General features: G+C 28.2%; 1 protein-coding gene and 1 long non-coding RNA gene across 4 annotated transcripts; both read left to right on the top strand.

Annotated features, from left to right (window-relative positions):
- The first annotated feature begins 8,792 nt into the window (after positions 1-8,792).
- LOC126833622 (uncharacterized) lies at positions 8,793-10,498 on the top strand. Of its 3 annotated transcripts, XR_007684988.1 has the most exons (6): positions 8,793-8,967; positions 9,099-9,283; positions 9,489-9,569; positions 9,650-9,736; positions 9,821-9,945; positions 10,219-10,498. It is a non-coding gene; the product is annotated as an uncharacterized LOC126833622 (long non-coding RNA). The 3 variants fall into 3 exon arrangements; XR_007684985.1 differs by lacking the exon at positions 10,219-10,498 and having other exon boundaries at positions 9,103-9,283; positions 9,821-10,212; XR_007684984.1 differs by lacking the exon at positions 10,219-10,498 and having other exon boundaries at positions 8,796-8,967; positions 9,821-10,212.
- A 952-nt stretch (positions 10,499-11,450) lies between these two features.
- Positions 11,451-16,524, top strand: LOC126833601 (probable RNA polymerase II nuclear localization protein SLC7A6OS). Its single transcript, XM_050565032.1, has 6 exons — positions 11,451-11,792; positions 12,905-13,030; positions 13,390-13,604; positions 15,163-15,312; positions 15,975-16,027; positions 16,108-16,524. The coding sequence occupies exons 1-6, from the start codon at positions 11,655-11,657 to the stop codon at positions 16,254-16,256; spliced, it is 831 nt and encodes a 276-aa protein (XP_050420989.1). The 5' UTR covers positions 11,451-11,654; the 3' UTR covers positions 16,257-16,524.
- The last annotated feature ends 2,541 nt before the right edge of the window (positions 16,525-19,065 follow it).

Genomic DNA, 19,065 nt, shown 5'->3' with positions numbered 1-19,065 from the left:
AGGGGAAGTGCGGCTGGGTAATGCGTACAGATAAAAATAAAAATACACTCCACCTTTCCTCCTGCCCCAAACTTGAAACTTCAATAACTTTAAAAATAGTTATCCGAAACAGTCAATATTGTTAGTACATTATTCTTAATTTAAAATGTTAAGGGGATTGCATGCAGTCGGGGTTTTCAGTCAAAACACATCATTTTTTTTTTTATTGCACAGACTGAACCAGTGATCCGATAAGCAATTTAAAAACGTATTCGTATAGGATCGGTCAGAGTACTTTTTTCAATTTTTAATTTTAACCCTTTCCAAATTTGATTTCATATTTGGAATTTTTGTATAATGTTCAAACTTGTTTTTTACATAGTAGGATTAAGATATCAAAAAAGTACGCTGACCGATCTCAAGTACACTTTGAGACGAATTCAAATCTGTTTTTAGATTACTTATTGGATCACTGGTTCAGCCTGTGCGACGGAACATGAAATTCATATTATATTACCTAAAATGATTTAAGTTAAAAATAATCTTTAATGAATTTATTCTAATATTCAGAGATTAAATATTAAACTACACTGAAAAATTAAAAAAAAGAAACAGTTTCTAACACTTCTAGGGGCAAGGATTTTTGGTATATTTTGTTGAGTTTGATCTCACTGTCCAAATTAATGCGAGGGTATACAATAAAATTCATAAATTAAAAATTAGAGTATAAATATATAAAAACAGAAACAACATAAATAATAATGGAAAGAAAATGGAAGGAGGTTTTAGTAATGGCAATTCGCATAATTTTTTTTTAGAGATTGGTTAGTAGCATAAATATGTTTTATTACGCGTTTTACACAAAATTGTTTTTTACTGCATTATTTGTTGTTGATATAATATCGACTCCGCATAGTATATATATTAGTTTAAAAGTTTTTATTTTATCAAAAACTAGTGACGATAAAGTATGTTTTATAAAAATATTATTTTTTCTTCGATTTGAATTGTTGAATTAACCGAATTCAATCAAAGTAGCACAATCAATATGCATATTTAGTTTGCCTATTAAATTTAGAAATATGTAATAAAACTGGTCAGTAGCATGAAAAAGGAATAAATATGCTTCATATTTTTAAACTCATATTATATGCGTAAGCAAATAGTACCTATATATTGTTGGCTTTCGTATAGCAAGAGGATACCAAAACTGTTAGTTGATAACTTATAGTTATCATGCATTAAACGAAAAATAGCAATGTAATTACAATATGTAAAATAAAGGCATTGTGAACACTTCAACGATGATAAAATACAAATATATAAAATAAGCATTCAAAATAATATATGTAAACATACAGTACTCCAAAACAAAAAAAATAGGTCAAACATATAAAAACACAAACTACCAAATGAATACGATAAAAAAACTAATTGTTTATCAAACTTGTAAAAACAAATATACTTACTCGTTTAAAGTGAGACATTGCGCAAAACATCATAAAAATAAAAACACAATACCTCATCGTTTTGAAAACTAAAAAAAAAATTTCGATATTCAAAATCAAACAATTATTATGATCAACTAAGAAAAATAATTAAAAATGGTTATTAGCTATTTATATACTAACCCTTTATATGTTAGTGGCCTCTATGAAAACCGTACTGTGGCATGTATTATGAAGGGCACTTGTAAAAATACCCTAGATGGGCAGAACTGTTTTTTTCATTAAAACGTTCTTTTATAATACTATTACCATTCTACAACTTATTTGTATCATTTTTGTTTAAGGGAACATCAATGTTACTTTAAAATTAAGTCCTGTAGATGGTGGCTGAAATAGATGCCACCAAACTATAAAGAGCTATGAATTTTCCTTGACTATGTACTTATTTAGTACATACCTACATCGTTTTAGAAGTGTCAATGTATCATTAAATAAAATTCAATCGCAATCATTGAATAAAAATTAATCTACTTAGCATAAAGTTCAGAGAAAATGAGTGTCGTACGTTAGATGGATCACCCATATTTCTGAGACTTATATATTTAAACTTTTTGTGCTCATAAATCTTCTTTGCGCAAATAGTTACATTGATCAATAATATACTGTTAAAAACTACAGAACATAACGATTTCAATAATATATAATTTAATGATATTAATTTACTATAACATTTTATAATCAGCAATTAAAAATACAGTTTTTTTTCTTAAATAGTTCTTTTTGTATTTTTCTTGAACGCAAAACTAGTGTAAAACAGAACAATCGTTTATCAATAGTCTACCATCTATGTAAAATTTATAAAGAATTACATTGTGTACTTATTTGAATTGTTTTACTTCGTAAAAATCGAAAAAGTCATAAAATATCTGAAATTAACATAAAACTTGAAATTATAACCTCTTTTATGAATCAATGACACGTGTACAAGTCACTTTCGACAATTACGATTGTAATACGGTTATTACCATATAATATTATATATTATGTAATCACGGTGGTTACATTGATAATATTTTATCGACATTGATAAACATAACCAAAAACCTATTAATTTTACAGCTGTTTTTATATTGATAAAAAAGTGTATACCGTGTTTACAGTCTTTATAATGGTGGCTTTTATGGATGCCACAGTTGTCTTGTTTATTAAATTTTACCGACCGGTCGTAAATTTACCGTTTTGGATATGTTGAAATGTGTTTTTTTCTAGTCTAAAATCACAATAACTTTTTTCTCGTAGAGTAACCTACTCGATTAATATCTGATGTTCCTTGGCTTTAGTGGTTCGCCCCGAAGGGATCCCCTTCGACTGCGGACCGACTAGTAGCACTGGGTGCTAATTGCGGGCCGGAGAAGGTGTGTCACAAGATGAAGTGACCAGTCAGAAGGCCGCTTATCGGATGGCACTACGTCACGTTAGTCGCCTTTTACGACAGGTGTGAAGACCTTGGTAGAATTCTTTCTCCCCTAACCACAAGGATGACTCGATTAATATCTGTATGCATTTTAAATTGTATGTGGTTGGTACTTTGGTGGGTCAAAAATAGAAAAAGGAAACTTCTTTATCGTTAAAATCGAGTAAACCAAAAATATAACTGTTTGTTAAAAAATGCATTCACTGTGTTAACGTTCTATTTTGGGGCATTTGAGTACATTTTAACAGCATTCTGATCATATCAATACAAAGTGGTTCTAAATTGGCAGAAATTTTCTTAATGCTTTAGCAGTCAACACTGACAACGAGTTAATAATTATTCTAAAAATTTATGAAATATAAATGATATAACTATTAAATTGTAATATTGTTAGCATTCACTTTTACAAGTTACCTGCTTATACTACGATTAATAAAAGTACAATTATTAATATTCAGTAGCTACTTTTAAAAGTCACTTGTTCTGTTATGATAAATTGTGCTGAATACTGAAAAATACACAATAACAACGTCTTATATCTTCTAAGTTATTGACTGGTTCATAGTTAACCATTCACCCTGTACATTCTACAGAAATATTAATTGATAAGAAAAATTAAAGTATATTTTAAAAACAGTATTAAATCACAAAATAACGTAAATTACAGTTTATATTAATTTTTTAGTATTCACTTTATCAAAATAGTGTAACTATAGCAACACTATAATAAGAAGTGTAATTGGTTTTTCCAAACTGTGATTTATGACTTAAGCTCAACAATTTCGACTCGTGATTTTTTAACCTTTATTTCATTTGGCCCGAAAATAATGTTTTTTCAATGTAAAACTATATCATCAAATTATCATGGTCAGACGATCAATCCTTTTCGTGCAACGTTAAATGGTAAGTTTAATAGAAAACTGTAATAGTGTATATTATAGTTATTATAGTGTATACAATAATTGTATCTTAATATAGGTACAAAATAGTTATTCTTTATAATTATTGAAACGTTTTACGGTCATGCTAGAAAAAAGTTCAAACATTTCAATAGATGCCTACACAAATACCAAGACACACTTGTTTTTGTCAATTTTTCGCTATAGCCAAAATTTCCTAAAAAATGTGAAATAAGTATTTTAATGATGATGGCCTTCGCAGTTCTTGAACATTTTTCAAGTCTTGAATACAGGTAAAAAATAACAAATTTAACACTGAAATGCGAATGGTAAAAATGCGTGATTTAGAGTTTCATTGTGTAAAACCAAGAAAAAACTAAGAAGTATAAATTAAAATATATAAAAATAAATTACCAAATATAAATATAAAATAACTAGTTAAAGTTTCCTTCAGCTCGGCAATCGCATTTCTCTTGCAATTCTCCTGAGTTTGATCTAGGTTTGAGCGGGTTTAGTGCCAAAATTTAGAATTCAAGTAGGTGTTAGTGTGTTATTTGTGTTGGACATACCTTGGGTAAACCTAGTTTATTCTTGCTATGTAAAAATATTTGTACAATTAACACTTATGTATGGGTTAAAAGGTAACCTGAGACATTTGTGAAACTTTTAAGCCACAATACAGCCCTAGTGAGATATTTTTGGAAAAAAATTCAGTTTTTTTAAATTTTTGAGCTTGGTCGAAATTTTGGTTTTTTTGTAAATTTTGAAAGAAAGAAAATAAAGAAAGAAAGAAAGAAAGAAAGAAAGAAAGAAAAGAAAGAAAAGAAACAAACAAACAAACAAACAAAAGAAACAAAGAAAGTTCACTCGGGCCTTTAACAATAAGATTGCAAATAAGGCTCTATGATTGGCCTGCCAAAATCAGTGTGACCGTCTGAAGGGAATTTGTTTTTAAACGTGTTCGCGGGCTTTCGCATTTGTTAAATAATTGAGTTAAACAGAATGTTTCTCTTGTATTTACTAAACATTTTATAAATATTAATAACCATAATGATAATAATAATAATTTAATAATATTATTCTTACAATTACAGTTGTTTTATATTATCTTACACACTATATAGTATGACGTATCCGAGGGCAATAATTTTAATTTCAATAATAAAATACAATTAATAAATAATAATACATTTAATAATAAAACATTTTAAAATTCCAAATAAGTAAAAATATAATGGATTATAAATATAACATATCCATACTTATTAATATACAATTTTAATTATTTCTAACATAGAGAAATAGTAAGCTGTCTACCACACGGCATGACAACTGACAGATCATTAATCAACTATGAATAGTATTGACACGCAGTATTTAATTACATTGTTATTGTAAAAATAATATAAATTTAAAAATAATTTTAAAAAAATAATTATAAATAAAATAATACAAATTATTTTTTATATAATCTTTGGATAAACTGGAACCGTCCTATAGGGAAACACGACAAAAGGTCGCCCGACAAAACGCCGCCGGACAAAAAATCGACAAAACGTCACCGGACAAATCGCCGCCGTTAAAAAAACCGCCTCTCAGTAATGCCAACACTAACAATACTTATATACAATATACGATTATTAATGGTGTTAGTTGTGCTGCCAGCATGACATATTATTAAGGAGTAATTATTTCACATTTTATTCGTTTTTATTCATTAATGAGCTAACGACTCAAACGAGGCTGTTTTTAAAAAATATTTCCAGATGGCATTTTGAAAGTCGGATAAGAAGTCCCAATGTATATTTTTCACCACAAAAAAAAAACGATATTTTATTATCTCTAGAAAACTGTTTACCTATTATTGAACTGTTATCTTTGTTTATTTTATAAATGCATGTAGGTATTACCTATATATTTTTAGTACTTATTGCAAAGTGTATAGGTGTAAAATGGTGTTATTGTTTTAAAGGAAGGCAAACAAATTATACACAATAATTATTCGTATACCAAACAACACATACTAGTACATTCCATTCGATGGAAATGTTCACAAAAAAGTTTAAAAAAATAACATCCATCAATAAACTTTTTTAATAAATTTTACAAAAAAACTTATACATAAACATGTATAAATAAAGTTAAATTTTTACTTTTATTAATAACAGTTAACTGGTTCATTCATTGACTTCAAAATATAGATGATAAAACACAGGGCAAAACCGCACACTTTTTAAAATTGCTGTATTCAAAAACCGCACATTTTATAATGACGTATAAACTATTATTTATATATATATTCAAAAAACATTTTTTTGGTATAATTTATATGTTGAAAAATTTAAGATATAAAATTTTTAAAAAAAAATTTTAATTTTATTTGCTGAAATCATTTCTAACGTTTTAAAGAATTTTCAAACAATCCCCGTCCTTAAAAATTCTTCCCAACATTTAAACAAGTGTTCCTAAAAATGAACTCAATTTCATTCAAAATGATGTATTAAAAATATTAAATTGTGCCTATTAACTAACTTGTTTTTCAATTGGACGGACAATATTTTGAATACTCTTATTAAGCTTACGTCGTTACTTCCTATTATCGTATTATTTTCTATGGATGATATTTCTCAGCGTATTATTTTTTGCGGTGTCTCTTGAATGTAATTAGAAGCCTTGCGTTTACAATTCATTTATTACGTACCTCTTGTACCTTTTTTTACCAATATAAGTGTGCGGTATTCACCTGGCACCGGTACTTACCTGGAAACCGATGAAATGTGCGGTTTTTGGCTGTATCCGGTTCATTCAACCCCTGTTATATTGTATCTATTTTATCTTATTATTCAGATTTACCATGTTATATTTCTCATTGTTAATTAGATATTTGTCCGTATTGTTTAAAAAAATTAAAATAAAAAAAGACTATAATGGCAGATAGGAAAAATAACAGTCGAGTTGCCGCGCCGGTTGAATTAACTACCTGCCAAATATACCTTCTTAGGGACGAAAGTATACGCATCCCTGTCTTACTTCGTATATTTGTTATTCGTTATTAGTATTAAGTAAAATTATATTATTATTTATTAAAAAATGGTCTTAACAATGGCGGTTCTAAAAAAAAATATGAAATAACATTTAACCATTTTTTGTATCCATTGCATTTTTTTTTATAAATATATCCATTTAAAAGTATTCTTATTTTTTCGTATATATAATAATAGTTTTAAAATTTAAACATAAAAACATTGAGAAAATTAAAAAGTATGGAAAAAAATTACTAATTAGTTCATGTGCGTGTACATTTTGTTTTTGTAAAGCCAGTCGGCCGAATGGACTTGGGAACAATGACCTCGCTACACCCCTGGCCAGAAATTAAGTTAATTTGTTGTGTGTGAATTTTATTCACAATTGTATTTTGTTTAGTTAACTGCTTGTTGCACCGGTGAGGCAATTTTAGTTTAAGTACTAATGATAACCGAAAAAGAAACTTTTTTAAATTATTAAAGTTTTCAAATTATCAACATTATACACACTGCACACATTACACATTCGACACTACAGTAACTCTTTGGTATTACTAGGCAACCCCATTCATCCCTTTTGAGCTACTATATACACCATTACATTTCCTTTGCTTTGCAGCGTAATCGTTAAAGCTGATAGAATTAAATTCCGATAGTAAATATCACAGTATTACAGTGGATATAAAAATAATATAATATATTTTATTTATTTTGTAAAATATTTCAAGATTATCCTATTATACAAAGAAGTATTTTATTAGTGTAAAAAGCTCATTCAACTTAAACTCTATAAAATTGATTTACTTTTTTTAATGTAATGTAAAATGGCTTAAATTTATACTAGAAGCGTTATTTATACCACTGAAATACCAGGAATTAGTTATAGTTTTAGTTAATATATGTTTATAGAGAGGGACAGAAGATTAAAAATATAACGTACGTACAAGATACGAAATATCTAATAATAGTATACAGAACGTGCACAAAAAGACCCAAAAATTGTTGGTGTTTATTTGAATAAAAGTTATATATTATTGTTAGTTAGCGCGTAATTTTTTTTTTAAATTTCTATACGTTAATTTTTGGTTTGAAATTGAGCCCCCGAAAATATTTTTTTTTAGTAATTGAGTTTTAAATATTCGGTTGTCAATAGGTGTTTGGTACACTCTGTATATTATACCATCTTCATAACCAAAACAAAAAATAAAAGCCACCACCGGCACCAGAGCATACGGACAGACGGAAGGGCGAGGAGTGGCTACGGGTGTTCGCAAATTGTTTTGACTAGAACAATAATAAATCTCCAAAAATTCCTCGGTGACCGATGCGAATTTTATACCTACATGTATTAGGATTTAATACCAAATCGTACACCATTAGACTTGTTTTATTAAATTATTTTAGTAATAAATATTTTTATACATTATTTTTGAACTATTATTTCAGATTATTAAAATTAAAGTCTATTTTCTCAATAAATTTAGAATTCGTTAATCGTACAGTTTTTTAAAAAGTATAAATACTTATATTCATTTATATTTTATAATAAAAACTAATAGGAAAGCATCAGAACAAGGTTATCTTACTTTAAGAACAGCACGAGCAGTACAAGTTTATAATTACATATTCTTATAATAATATCATGTGATAACAAATGTTACTAGCCTTCAGTGGCGGTTTTCCCGGGGAGGCAAGGGAGGCGGTGCCTCCCTTGAAAATTAAGGAAACTATGTACTTAATATTGTTATTATGATGAGATATTTTGTTTTACAATAAATATTTCCAATCAAAAATGTATACGAGCAATAATTTTTGAAAGCGAAAAAAAAATTTAAGAATTTGAAATAACGTCTCTCCATATCAGCGGTGACCGTCTGGAACATAGACCTATAAAGAAATGGACTGATAGTAGAGAGAGAGGTCCGAATATCGACATCGTTAAAAAGAGACAGAGAGTTGTTAGGTTGGTCATGGGAGAAATAGTAATATGATAATACCCGATAACGAAATTTTTATATTAAAATATTTTAATTATTCTTGTTAGTAATTAAAATATTGAATTTCGTTTAATTTCTTATAATGGTTTTTCAATGTGTCATTCGTTCGTGCAAAACAAAATCAAATAAAGATTGCATCATGCATCGGTAAGTTGAGACATTATTTACTTATATTATATTTTTATACATTTGAATATTGATCATAGGTATATTACTAATAGTAATATACTAATAATATATAATCAATGATTTTAATAATAATATAATTTGTTTCAAAGCTAGCCTAGAAATCATGAAATGCTTTTAAAATGGGCAAATGCGATACGTATGTTTCAACCAGATTTTACTCCGGCGACGCATACAAAAATATGCAGTAGTCATTTTATAGAATCTGACTATAACTTGAGCTTTACTGGTAAAAAAATGTTAAAAAAAGAAGCTGTGCCAAGTGTATTTAAACTGGGTATGTTCTTCCTTATACTTGTAATTGTTACCAAATTTATGTATTTTTTTTATAAATGTAATATTGTATATACATTTTGTTAATGTTATGTGATAGTAGGTACCTTTATGGAAGTAATTTTTTTTAGAGTAATTTGTTAATTAAATTTTACTTTTCTTATCTTATCTTATTTACTTATTATTTAATTTCAAACAATATATTATAGAAGCATGTAAGAAATTATTCAATGTTGAAATGGTCGAAGTCTTTGATGATGAAGAAGGAAGAAATTTACTATAAATGCCAAGTAATTTAGAAAATATTTTGTTTTTAATTTTTTATAAATCTCAAAATAAAGCAACTTCTAATGTGTTTTTTTTATTTTAGTGGATGAAGAAGATATTAAAAAATCTGACATCTGATCATCTGAAAGATGAAAAGAAAGTTAATGAAAATTGTTTTTCATTACTCAAGGTAAATATATTATAATAATGTCAAATACATGTTAAAAAAACGTATTTTTTGTATAAAAAAATTAATTTGATTTAATTTTTATAGTTATTGCTGTATGTGTTAAATGGCTTGGTTGATAAGGTTACGTTCAGTGTTCAATGTTCTATGGATTTGTTACCAAAGACAGGGCTTGGATTTTATGCAATCCTGACATCCAATCATGAATTTAAGTATCGTTGATCCGTATCCTTTTACTGTAATATTAATGGCTCATCACAAAAAATATTCTCCTCCTTTATCTTTTTACACTACATGGTTAACTACTATATATTTTATATGTTCTTCACAAAATAATTTTTAAAAATTTCATTGTACGTCTTAATTGTCAATTTTTATCCACCTAAAATATTTCTAATAAGAACCATTGATATTAAAACTGATTCTATCTCAAACATTTTTATCATTATTGCAATGACTGTGTGTATTAATTTGTTATTTTTCAGTAAAATGTGATGTCATATCCATGGCTTTTATAGATATATTTAAATATCTATGAACAGTTTCATTGAGGAACAAAACAAAATGGACCGTTGTGTATTGTTAACAGTTTCACTCGTAATACAATTTTATTTAGCGATGAAGAACATTTTTCTAAATATAATATTTATTTACTCGTTTTAATAATGTATGAATAGCATAACTTCTTTGAATTTTTTAGTGAAATCAAAATGATGTTGGGGCTTTGTGTTTATATGTTTATATTTTTTAAATAAAAAATATACTATTGGTGATAAAAATAATAAAATTGTTGTGTTATGTCTATTAATTTTTTTGGTTACAGTATAGTTCTTACTTTTGTTTATTTGTAAAATTATACCCTAAAGAATTTATATATATATATATATTTTTTTTTTTTTTTAAAGGAGTCTACCTAATGTAGAAACTGCTTTAATTATGCGACAAATTCATCACGAGTCTGGTGCATACTCTCCTGAGTTACGTACTTTTGCTCTGACATTACATTTTTATTTGCCAGCTGCATATAATTATATTATATTGGTCGTAACTTGAAGAAGAAACAAATAAGTAGTGATTTTACAATACCTAGTGAATTTGTTTAAACTTAGATGCAGATCTGTGATACAATAAATTGTCTATTGAGTTTGTAAAGAAAAACTATTTTTCAAAACATACACGTTTTATAAAAAGTAAAACAGAATGTTCATTGATAAAATTTGAATGAAATTGTAATGGTTTTTAAGTATTTATTAACGATATACTATATACATATCTATTTAAAACAATACATCATACGAAAGCATTGGATACCCGACAAAATAATGAAATACATATCCTTAAATGTTTTACAACTTCGCATAACACAATAATAAATAATAATTAAATAAGATTTAATTATTATAAATTTCCATTTGGTGTATTGTCATATATATATTTAAATTATTATTATTCCATGTCTTTTCAATTTTTATTCCATGGTCAACCTAACAACCATCTATCTCTTTCTAACGTTGTTCATAACGCGGCAGCATAGGCGGGGTGTGTGAGAGGCGCAGTCCATATCTTTATAGGTCTATGCTATGGTTTGAAGCAAAACTCAATATTGAAGTTAGCATCGAGTTACGTAGAAATTCTTTCAATTTTTGTAACGGTTAATAAATGATAAGGTATCAGGTATCTAGCATAACCGCATAATCGGGCATAAGCATTCACCAATTATTACCATTTGGCATTTAGCAAAGCATTTCTTTATTCTATGATATCTGCTTTTATAACGTGCAAATATATGTTAAGATTTGAAGTTTAGAAATTAAAAAAATTAAATTAACAATAAAAACTGTGAGGTACTTAGTTTTTAAAAACGTCTGGTTGTTTTATATATTTTTGTAGTTCTACATATTTTGTCTTTTTATATTATATTATGGCTTTAGTTCGTGTTAAAAGACGTCACAACGAAGACCCGTTCAATTCTGTTGTTATATCTCACAAAAAGTTAAAAACAAACGGTGCTCAAAATTGTGATTGTGTATTTCAATTTGCCGGTACTGTAAAAGATACAGTAAGTCCATATTTATAGAATTATTAATATCTATAATTCATATCTTGTGTATCCTTAAGCAATAACCATTGGCGCAATTCAATGGGTTGCTAGGCATATTCACACTTAAACTTCTAATAATACTAAATTTTTTAATTTCTTTTATTGGAAGATTTATTGATTAAGACCAGAGTTGGGAAGTTACAGCACTAAAAAATAAAAAATACTTTTTAGTGCTTTTATGTACACTTAAAAATACCAAAATATGTGAAATAAATAACATCTCAGTTTTGGAAAATATGCAAAATAAAATTGCCAAAAAAATGTATGTCGATATGTAAAAATTAGCAAAATAAAAATTTTGTTTATGATATCAGAGAAGTGTGAAACAAATTTGTATCTTACCTGGGATGTTCAAAGATTTCTTACCAAAAAAAATGTATAAACGCTACAACTTTCAAGCCTTGATTATTATAAATTTTTCCGGTTTAAATGCCTGCTTTTATGGTACAACTTTTATTCTTAATAGAATGATCAAGTTTATTTTTGTTTAGACCACAGTCATGTTACTTCCTTAATTATTTACGAGATAAGGGTATCCCATAGAGGATGCCGGTTTTAAAAATGTAATAACTCATTCAAAATTTTACAAATAAGATTATATTTTATAGTGTTTCATTCAGTATGTGTTCCGATTTAATAATAAAATGTCTGTCATTATAAATGTCGGTTAAGTTTGTGATCACTTTTTCGATTTCATCAATTACACGCCGAATTTCTTGTTTATGTTCCTGAACAGATCAAAGCTTGTTGACGTGAACAAGAGATATCACATACCTCCAGAGAAAATAGTCATATGGTGTGAGATTGCATGATCTTGCAAGCCATGGCTGGTCGGTTATGATAGTTTGGGACACCCATGAGCTTCGCGCTCTGCAACAAATTCCCGGAGCGCGTCATTTCAATTTGTGGTGACCAGCCATAGCCTGCAAGATCATGCGATCTTACACCATTTGAATATTTTTTCTGGGGACTTATGTGGAGTTGAACCATTGAAATTACATATATATGATTTTACAATTTATTCAGATATGTATCATTCTTATAGTTATAATTATTATTTTGAATTTTAGAATGAAGGTCTTTCACAAATATTAAAAGAAGCACGGGAAGGAAGATCTGTCAAGGACTTGACCAAGACACACAAAAATAAAAAGTTTACTAATATAATTGGACATTCTAAATCTGAACGTTCAAAGGTATGGTTTTATAATTTGCATAGATTTTATGCACATATTAACAAGTTGGCTACCAGACCTATTTTCAAAAAACTAATTTTATATACCATGAGAGACACGGAAGTGTCTCTTACATGAACTTTGTTAGCAAACAATAAGCAACTTTGAATAACTTTGATATACTGGTGATTGAAATCATGCACTATGAGACACCTGTGTCTCTTATAGTATATGAGAAAAGTTTTTTCTTAACACGTCAGTTATTTTAGCATAGTCCGTGTGAGAGATACCCGTGATCTACATGGTAGCTAATGTGTTAAGTAACGTTTGAATCTTGAAATTTATGACTAATACATATTATAACATGTTTTTTATTTTAGATAATCAACACTCTTAGAGCTGTAAAACAAGATACAATACCAGTGTGTTCTATTTTAGATGGAACTGATACAAAGATCAATGTTGTTGATGTTGATATTATAAACGATAAAGTGAAACCATCAATAGATGAAGGAATTTCAATAGATTATGTATATGATTTGTATTATGCTCCAGACACTACTAAAGAGCTAATTGATATTCAAGATATAGATAGGTAATGTAATTTTTTTTTTTTTTTTAATGAAGAATGATGTACAGGGTGGGGCGGAGCCGAATGACGATTTTTAAGGGGCTATAAATAACAATTAGTTAAACTATAGAGAAAAGCAGTTTGTTTACAATATGAAATCTCGTTTTTAAGTTATGTTTTGAAAATGTTATCTCTAAGATGCGGGCATCAGCAGCAATACATTGCTGTTGGTCATTTTTAAAGTTTACTCATCGATTTCTGGATCTATAAATAAACAGAATTTTCTATACTGGGCTGAAAATAACCCACGGAAAGTCCATGAAAGACCATTCTACTACACTTAAGTGACAATGTGGTGTGTTGTGTTTCAATTTCGGGTTAGGTTAGGTTATTGGGTGATTGGCCAGTACTTTTTTGAGGAGGACAACAATACTGTCACTGTCACTTCGGCACAATATGTTCTCATGTTGGAAACTTAACTGCAACACAGGTTGGAGAAAATAGGTAAAGAATATGACTTAGGGGATGTATAGATTCAATTGGATGGGGCTACAGTGCACACAGCTCGAAATTCGCTAGTTTTTTTTTTTGACAAATGTTCTCTAGGCAGTTGGTCTCTCAAAGGTGATGTGGCCTGATTTGAGCATGTGCGATTTTTTCCTCTGGGGTTTTCTTAAGAATAGGGTTTTCAAACATCGTCCTATACCTTAAAAGTCCTGAAGGAGAGAATCACTGAAGAAATCGTGGCCATACCCATTGAAACGTGCCAAAGATCATACGAAAACTTCAGAGATCGCCTTCAGCAATGTATTGATGATGACGGCCGCCAGAGATACGTTCTAAAACATAACTTAAAAAACACAATTTCTTACTGGTTTTGATAAAACAAACTCGTCAGTCAGCTTGGCCCCACCCTGTATATATTTTTTTATTGAGGGGTCAAGAGGCTGATTCCTATACACTAGCTGTGGGTTGAGTCTTGTTTGTTGGCTATTTCTCTAGCTGAGCGGGCAACCGTCTAGAGAAAGAAATGGCCGCCTGATTCGTGTGGAAGGGAACTAGAAACTTGTTAAAACAAAAGTAGTTAAAAAAACCTATGAGGTCATAAAAAAAAATATATATATATTTTATATTTATATTGATCGTTAAAAGACAAACATTTTGAAAGCAACAAAGCGCTCGTTTTTTTACAAGAGTCAAAACAATGTGCCTAAATTTATTACAACTTTTAGATTTATTTAACTGTCTATTTTTTACTATTATCCCTTTCTGTTATTTTATATATGTAAGAAAGGCTGTAAGCTTATTAGTAGTTAACTAATTTACTGTATCGATACCTTACAGCACACAAGTGCTATGTCCATTTTTTTTTCATAATCATGATTTTGGGTATCCCTGAACTTGTGATAAAAAACTGAATCAAATGAACCCAAAATCACGATTTTGAAAAAAAATGGACATAGCACTTGTCTGCTCTAAGGTATCGATATTATAAATTATTTTAGATATAACCTTCAACTAGTCAATATTATAAAACAAATTTTCAATTATGCACTAAAATATACTATTCTTTTATTTAAAGTGTACACGGCTTGGATTCAGATAAATTTTACTCAATATGTGAGAAAGTAGATGACAACGAAGATTCGTCTCCGTGTGAAGACGATGATGATTCCAATGATGAAGGTAATTGGAGAAACGATTATCCAGATGAAGAAGAAATCGAAAACAGGTAGTTAAAATATTAAAAAAATTAATAGTTAAAGACTATGGAAATATCTAAAAAGTTATTATTTTTTTTTAATGTATAAAATTAACGCAAACAATATTAGAATTAAATACTTGTTAACTGTAAATTAGTTATTCGCCATTGTCTCAATAATTCAGAACATTAAAATATACAACAAAAATGTAGAGCGTGTTATTTTGAAAAATAATGTTTTGGCCAATTTGTTTGTGTATAAAAAAATGTAAAACTTTTTTAAGTTCATAAATATCTACAAAATGTTTAAATAGTTTTAGTTTAGTGTGTAAAAAAACAATACTTCATATTTATTACACTTCATATTATGTTGATGTATTTTTAAATATCAAAAAGTGAGGAGATATTTCTAAAAAACGATTGGACATTAACATTATCAAGAGTACATATATTATATACTCTTGATATTGTTTATTATTTGATCGTTAATTGGTACTATTTAATTTTTTTTTTAAAATAAATTTAGGTAAGGTTAAAGTTTTGTTATCAAGATGTTTATAGTAATTGTTAATTATAAGGTCATAACAATAAACAATTTACTTTTATAATTTGCGATCCTGTTTCTTATTAATTTAAAAAAAAATAATAATAAATAAATATTTTTGTAAAAGATTTTACCATTTTTTTTTTAGTGATGGTGACTACGAAGATTTGATCATTGGGTCTAAGCAACTAAATATGAACAGTAAATACGATTATAATATTTGATTTTGAAATAATTTTGTTTGGTGCATTAATCAACTAAAAGTGTGTTTGTTTGAACAGGTTGTAGTAGCAGCGATATCGAAGAGGACGATAACATTGAAGATTATGATTATCGTTATGAAAGATACAAAGCACGGGTGAAAGCAGAGGAAAATTACTATTATAATATTATACCAGATACATCCGAAGAATCATGTGATTCCGGTTGATTTTGTAGTAAAATACAGATTATGTAAAATTAATTTTTACTGCGTAATTGGCGTTACCAAATTATAATTGTAACAATTATCTATACAAAGTTTTTAATTTTAGTTTCTGTATTTTTATTAAGTATATAAACACCAATAATTATTTATGTAGTTTGTGAATTTATAGTATTTGTTGTTTTTGAGGTAGGTGTAATCTAATTTTTTTTTTTGTTGTATACTTAAGAGATGATTTACATTTGGGTCAAGCATCTGTCTTTAAAAAAAATACTTGTGTGTAATGTTACTTAAAAAAAAAAACTAGGTATTTTATGTATAATTGAGTTGTAATTATTTTTTTAACTTTTCAACAAGCTCAATATCAGTAAGTAAAAAACAAACAAAAGTATTACAATGATTTATATTATTATAAGTTTGTTTTGTAAATAAAAAGTTATACTTCAAGTGAATTCTACCTCATTATTTTTAAATTGATGAGTATAGGATTAATCTTGAGGGCGCAAGTTCATATACTTGCACCCTCTAAGAATTAATAATTTATTATAAAATATGACTACTATTTTTTTGCACTTCAAATTTAGAAAAGAACGTTTACGCTAAATTCCGTATCTGGATTCAGAACTAGGCGAAGTTTTCTAGTTTAAAAGTGATAGCTACTTAAAATTTGCATATTACTAACTTAAGTATTAAAACTTAAGAAAGTATACTGTTAAATACAATATTGATATTAAGCGGAATTATGCAAATTCAAGTAGCTATACATTTGGAACTAGAGGAGTCCACTGATTTATTATCAGTAAAAAACACTATGATATGGCAAGAAAAAAGCGTCCGGTAAATTTGTTCCAGAAAAAATATTACTTTTAGGAGACTTGGAAGTAATGTATTTGAAAATATTAAATTAGTAATACATTTTGCAGTTGTATTGTATAAAAACAGCTAAGTAAGTTAAAAAGTAGTGTATTTTAACACGTTTTTATTAACTCACTCTCTTGTTTGTCTGTCGTTCCGGGTGGAATCTTGCAATTCAAAAAGGCCTATTTTACGCTTGTCAGCAAGAATTAGTTAGCCCAGTAGTTAGCGATCCATGTACAAAACCGTTGTTCCCCTCAATACACTCTTATTGCATTCTTTTCCTATATTTTTTCTTTATTCATTAAAAGCTGTCCGGACCCGGCGTTGCCCGAGATTTAGTCTGCCAGGGCTGAGTCATGATTAAAATATTTTAATATTACTATTTAATCATGGGCTGAGTAAAATAATTTCCATTCCCCCATCCCTCATCTCTAACCTTTTATCAGATAACAGCGTTTTTGTGACACTTTTTTCGGTTATTATGTCCTCCTTTTACTCAAGAGTCTCAGTCCCATATCCCGTTCCAACAGTTAAAAGCTTGCCCAGAATAGTAGTACATAAAATAGGCCTGTTAATCATCACCTACCATTTGCTCGAGTACCGTGGTTACCATGGTTACAAACCAAATGTTTCTTTTGGGTTACCATGGTTACAAACATTTAATTTATTTACATTTCGTATTTAAAGTACAAAGTTTGTGTTTGAGGCCATTCTTAGGGGTGAAATTTTCGTAAAGTACTATGCCAGTTAGAATCGCGGGAGTGTACTCAACAACTTGCCAAAGTTTCAAGGCGATCGGATGAATGGTGTACTAATGCATAAAGGATAGACAGACGTTCATTTTTATATATATGTAAATATAATATTGAACATTTATTATATTATATTCTATACGATTATATGCTTAAATATACATATAGGTACATACGAAAACGAAAAAGAACAACATATTTAATGTAGATTAAAAAATCTAAAAACCACGTTTTTATGCGCCTTAAAAAGAATAAAATTACCCTCCGGGGTTCTTAATTACTCAAGAGGACATACAAACATAAAATACACATCACCAACACATACATGCTTACAGGTAAACTCGAAAAACGTGGGGCCCATCTTTACTACTTAACACGTTTCAATAGATAATAATAATAATAATAATATTCTTTTTATGAACAGTAAAATAATTTTAAAAACATAATTAAATAATAGATAATAATAATTCTCTTTGCATTGATAAGTCTCTTAGTCAATAAATTGCAAATGTGACGCAATTGTTATTAGGTACATATTTGACTTTGACTGAAGAAAACAGAACAGAACATTTATTTTTCCAACGTTAAAGAAATGTGGTTGTAAGTAAACATTTGCAAGTTATATGTCTTAAGTTATAACTCTTGATGAAGTTTAATAAAAAACCAAACAAATGCAATTTTTAATTTATTCGATTTTGATGGGATAGACAGTACGTTAATGAGAAATTTTTGTAAGTAGTTGATTTTTTCATGAGACCATATTAATATCGGTTATTTAAAACGTTTATTACTTCTACCATATTATAACTTTCATTATTGTTATTTTTGGCGAGTTTATTAAGAAAGCGTCACAACTCTCAATAAACAATTGTTTAAAACATTAGAGTGGATTCGTATTACAAATACCTGCTACTAAGTGCACATCAAATAGTGTAGACTACGCAGCGTTTAAATAATGAGTACTGTTTAGTTAACCTGTTTTGTTGGAAACAGTTTAAAAATAGAAACAGTGAAATAAATAAAAATTTACGAATTTGGCTCTTTCATTTTTATTTCTCATAATCGTTTTTTGTCTTTAACTTTTGGTCTAGTTGTAAAATGTTAAAATGTTAAAAAAAAATATTATACCAACGACGCGTAGTATTTAGATCACAAATCGTACCAGAAAGGTACCTGTCATAATGCTAAAAACGAAAAAATACCCT

The sequence above is a fragment of the Adelges cooleyi genome, unplaced genomic scaffold, assembly GCF_023614345.1.
Source record: "Adelges cooleyi isolate 19-005CV unplaced genomic scaffold, UGA_ACOO_1.1 ACOO_flye_CR_arks_rails_tigmint_CR_PRNA_1, whole genome shotgun sequence".
Taxonomy (NCBI): Eukaryota; Metazoa; Arthropoda; class Insecta; order Hemiptera; family Adelgidae; genus Adelges; species Adelges cooleyi.
The sequence above is the reverse complement of the archived record's forward strand: the minus strand, read 5'-3'. Positions and strand labels throughout refer to the sequence as shown.

What these genes read in the sequence shown, in the direction of transcription:
- LOC126833601 (XM_050565032.1), top strand. Translation starts at nt 11,655, where the DNA reads ATGGCTTTAGTTCGTGTTAAAAGACGTCACAACGAAGACCCGTTCAAT. An exon ending in CTAAATCTGAACGTTCAAAG is followed by an intron (nt 13,031 to 13,389) that starts GTATGGTTTTAT and finishes TTTTTATTTTAG; the next exon opens with ATAATCAACACTCTTAGAGC. An exon ending in TAAGCAACTAAATATGAACA is followed by an intron (nt 16,028 to 16,107) that starts GTAAATACGATT and finishes TTGTTTGAACAG; the next exon opens with GTTGTAGTAGCAGCGATATC.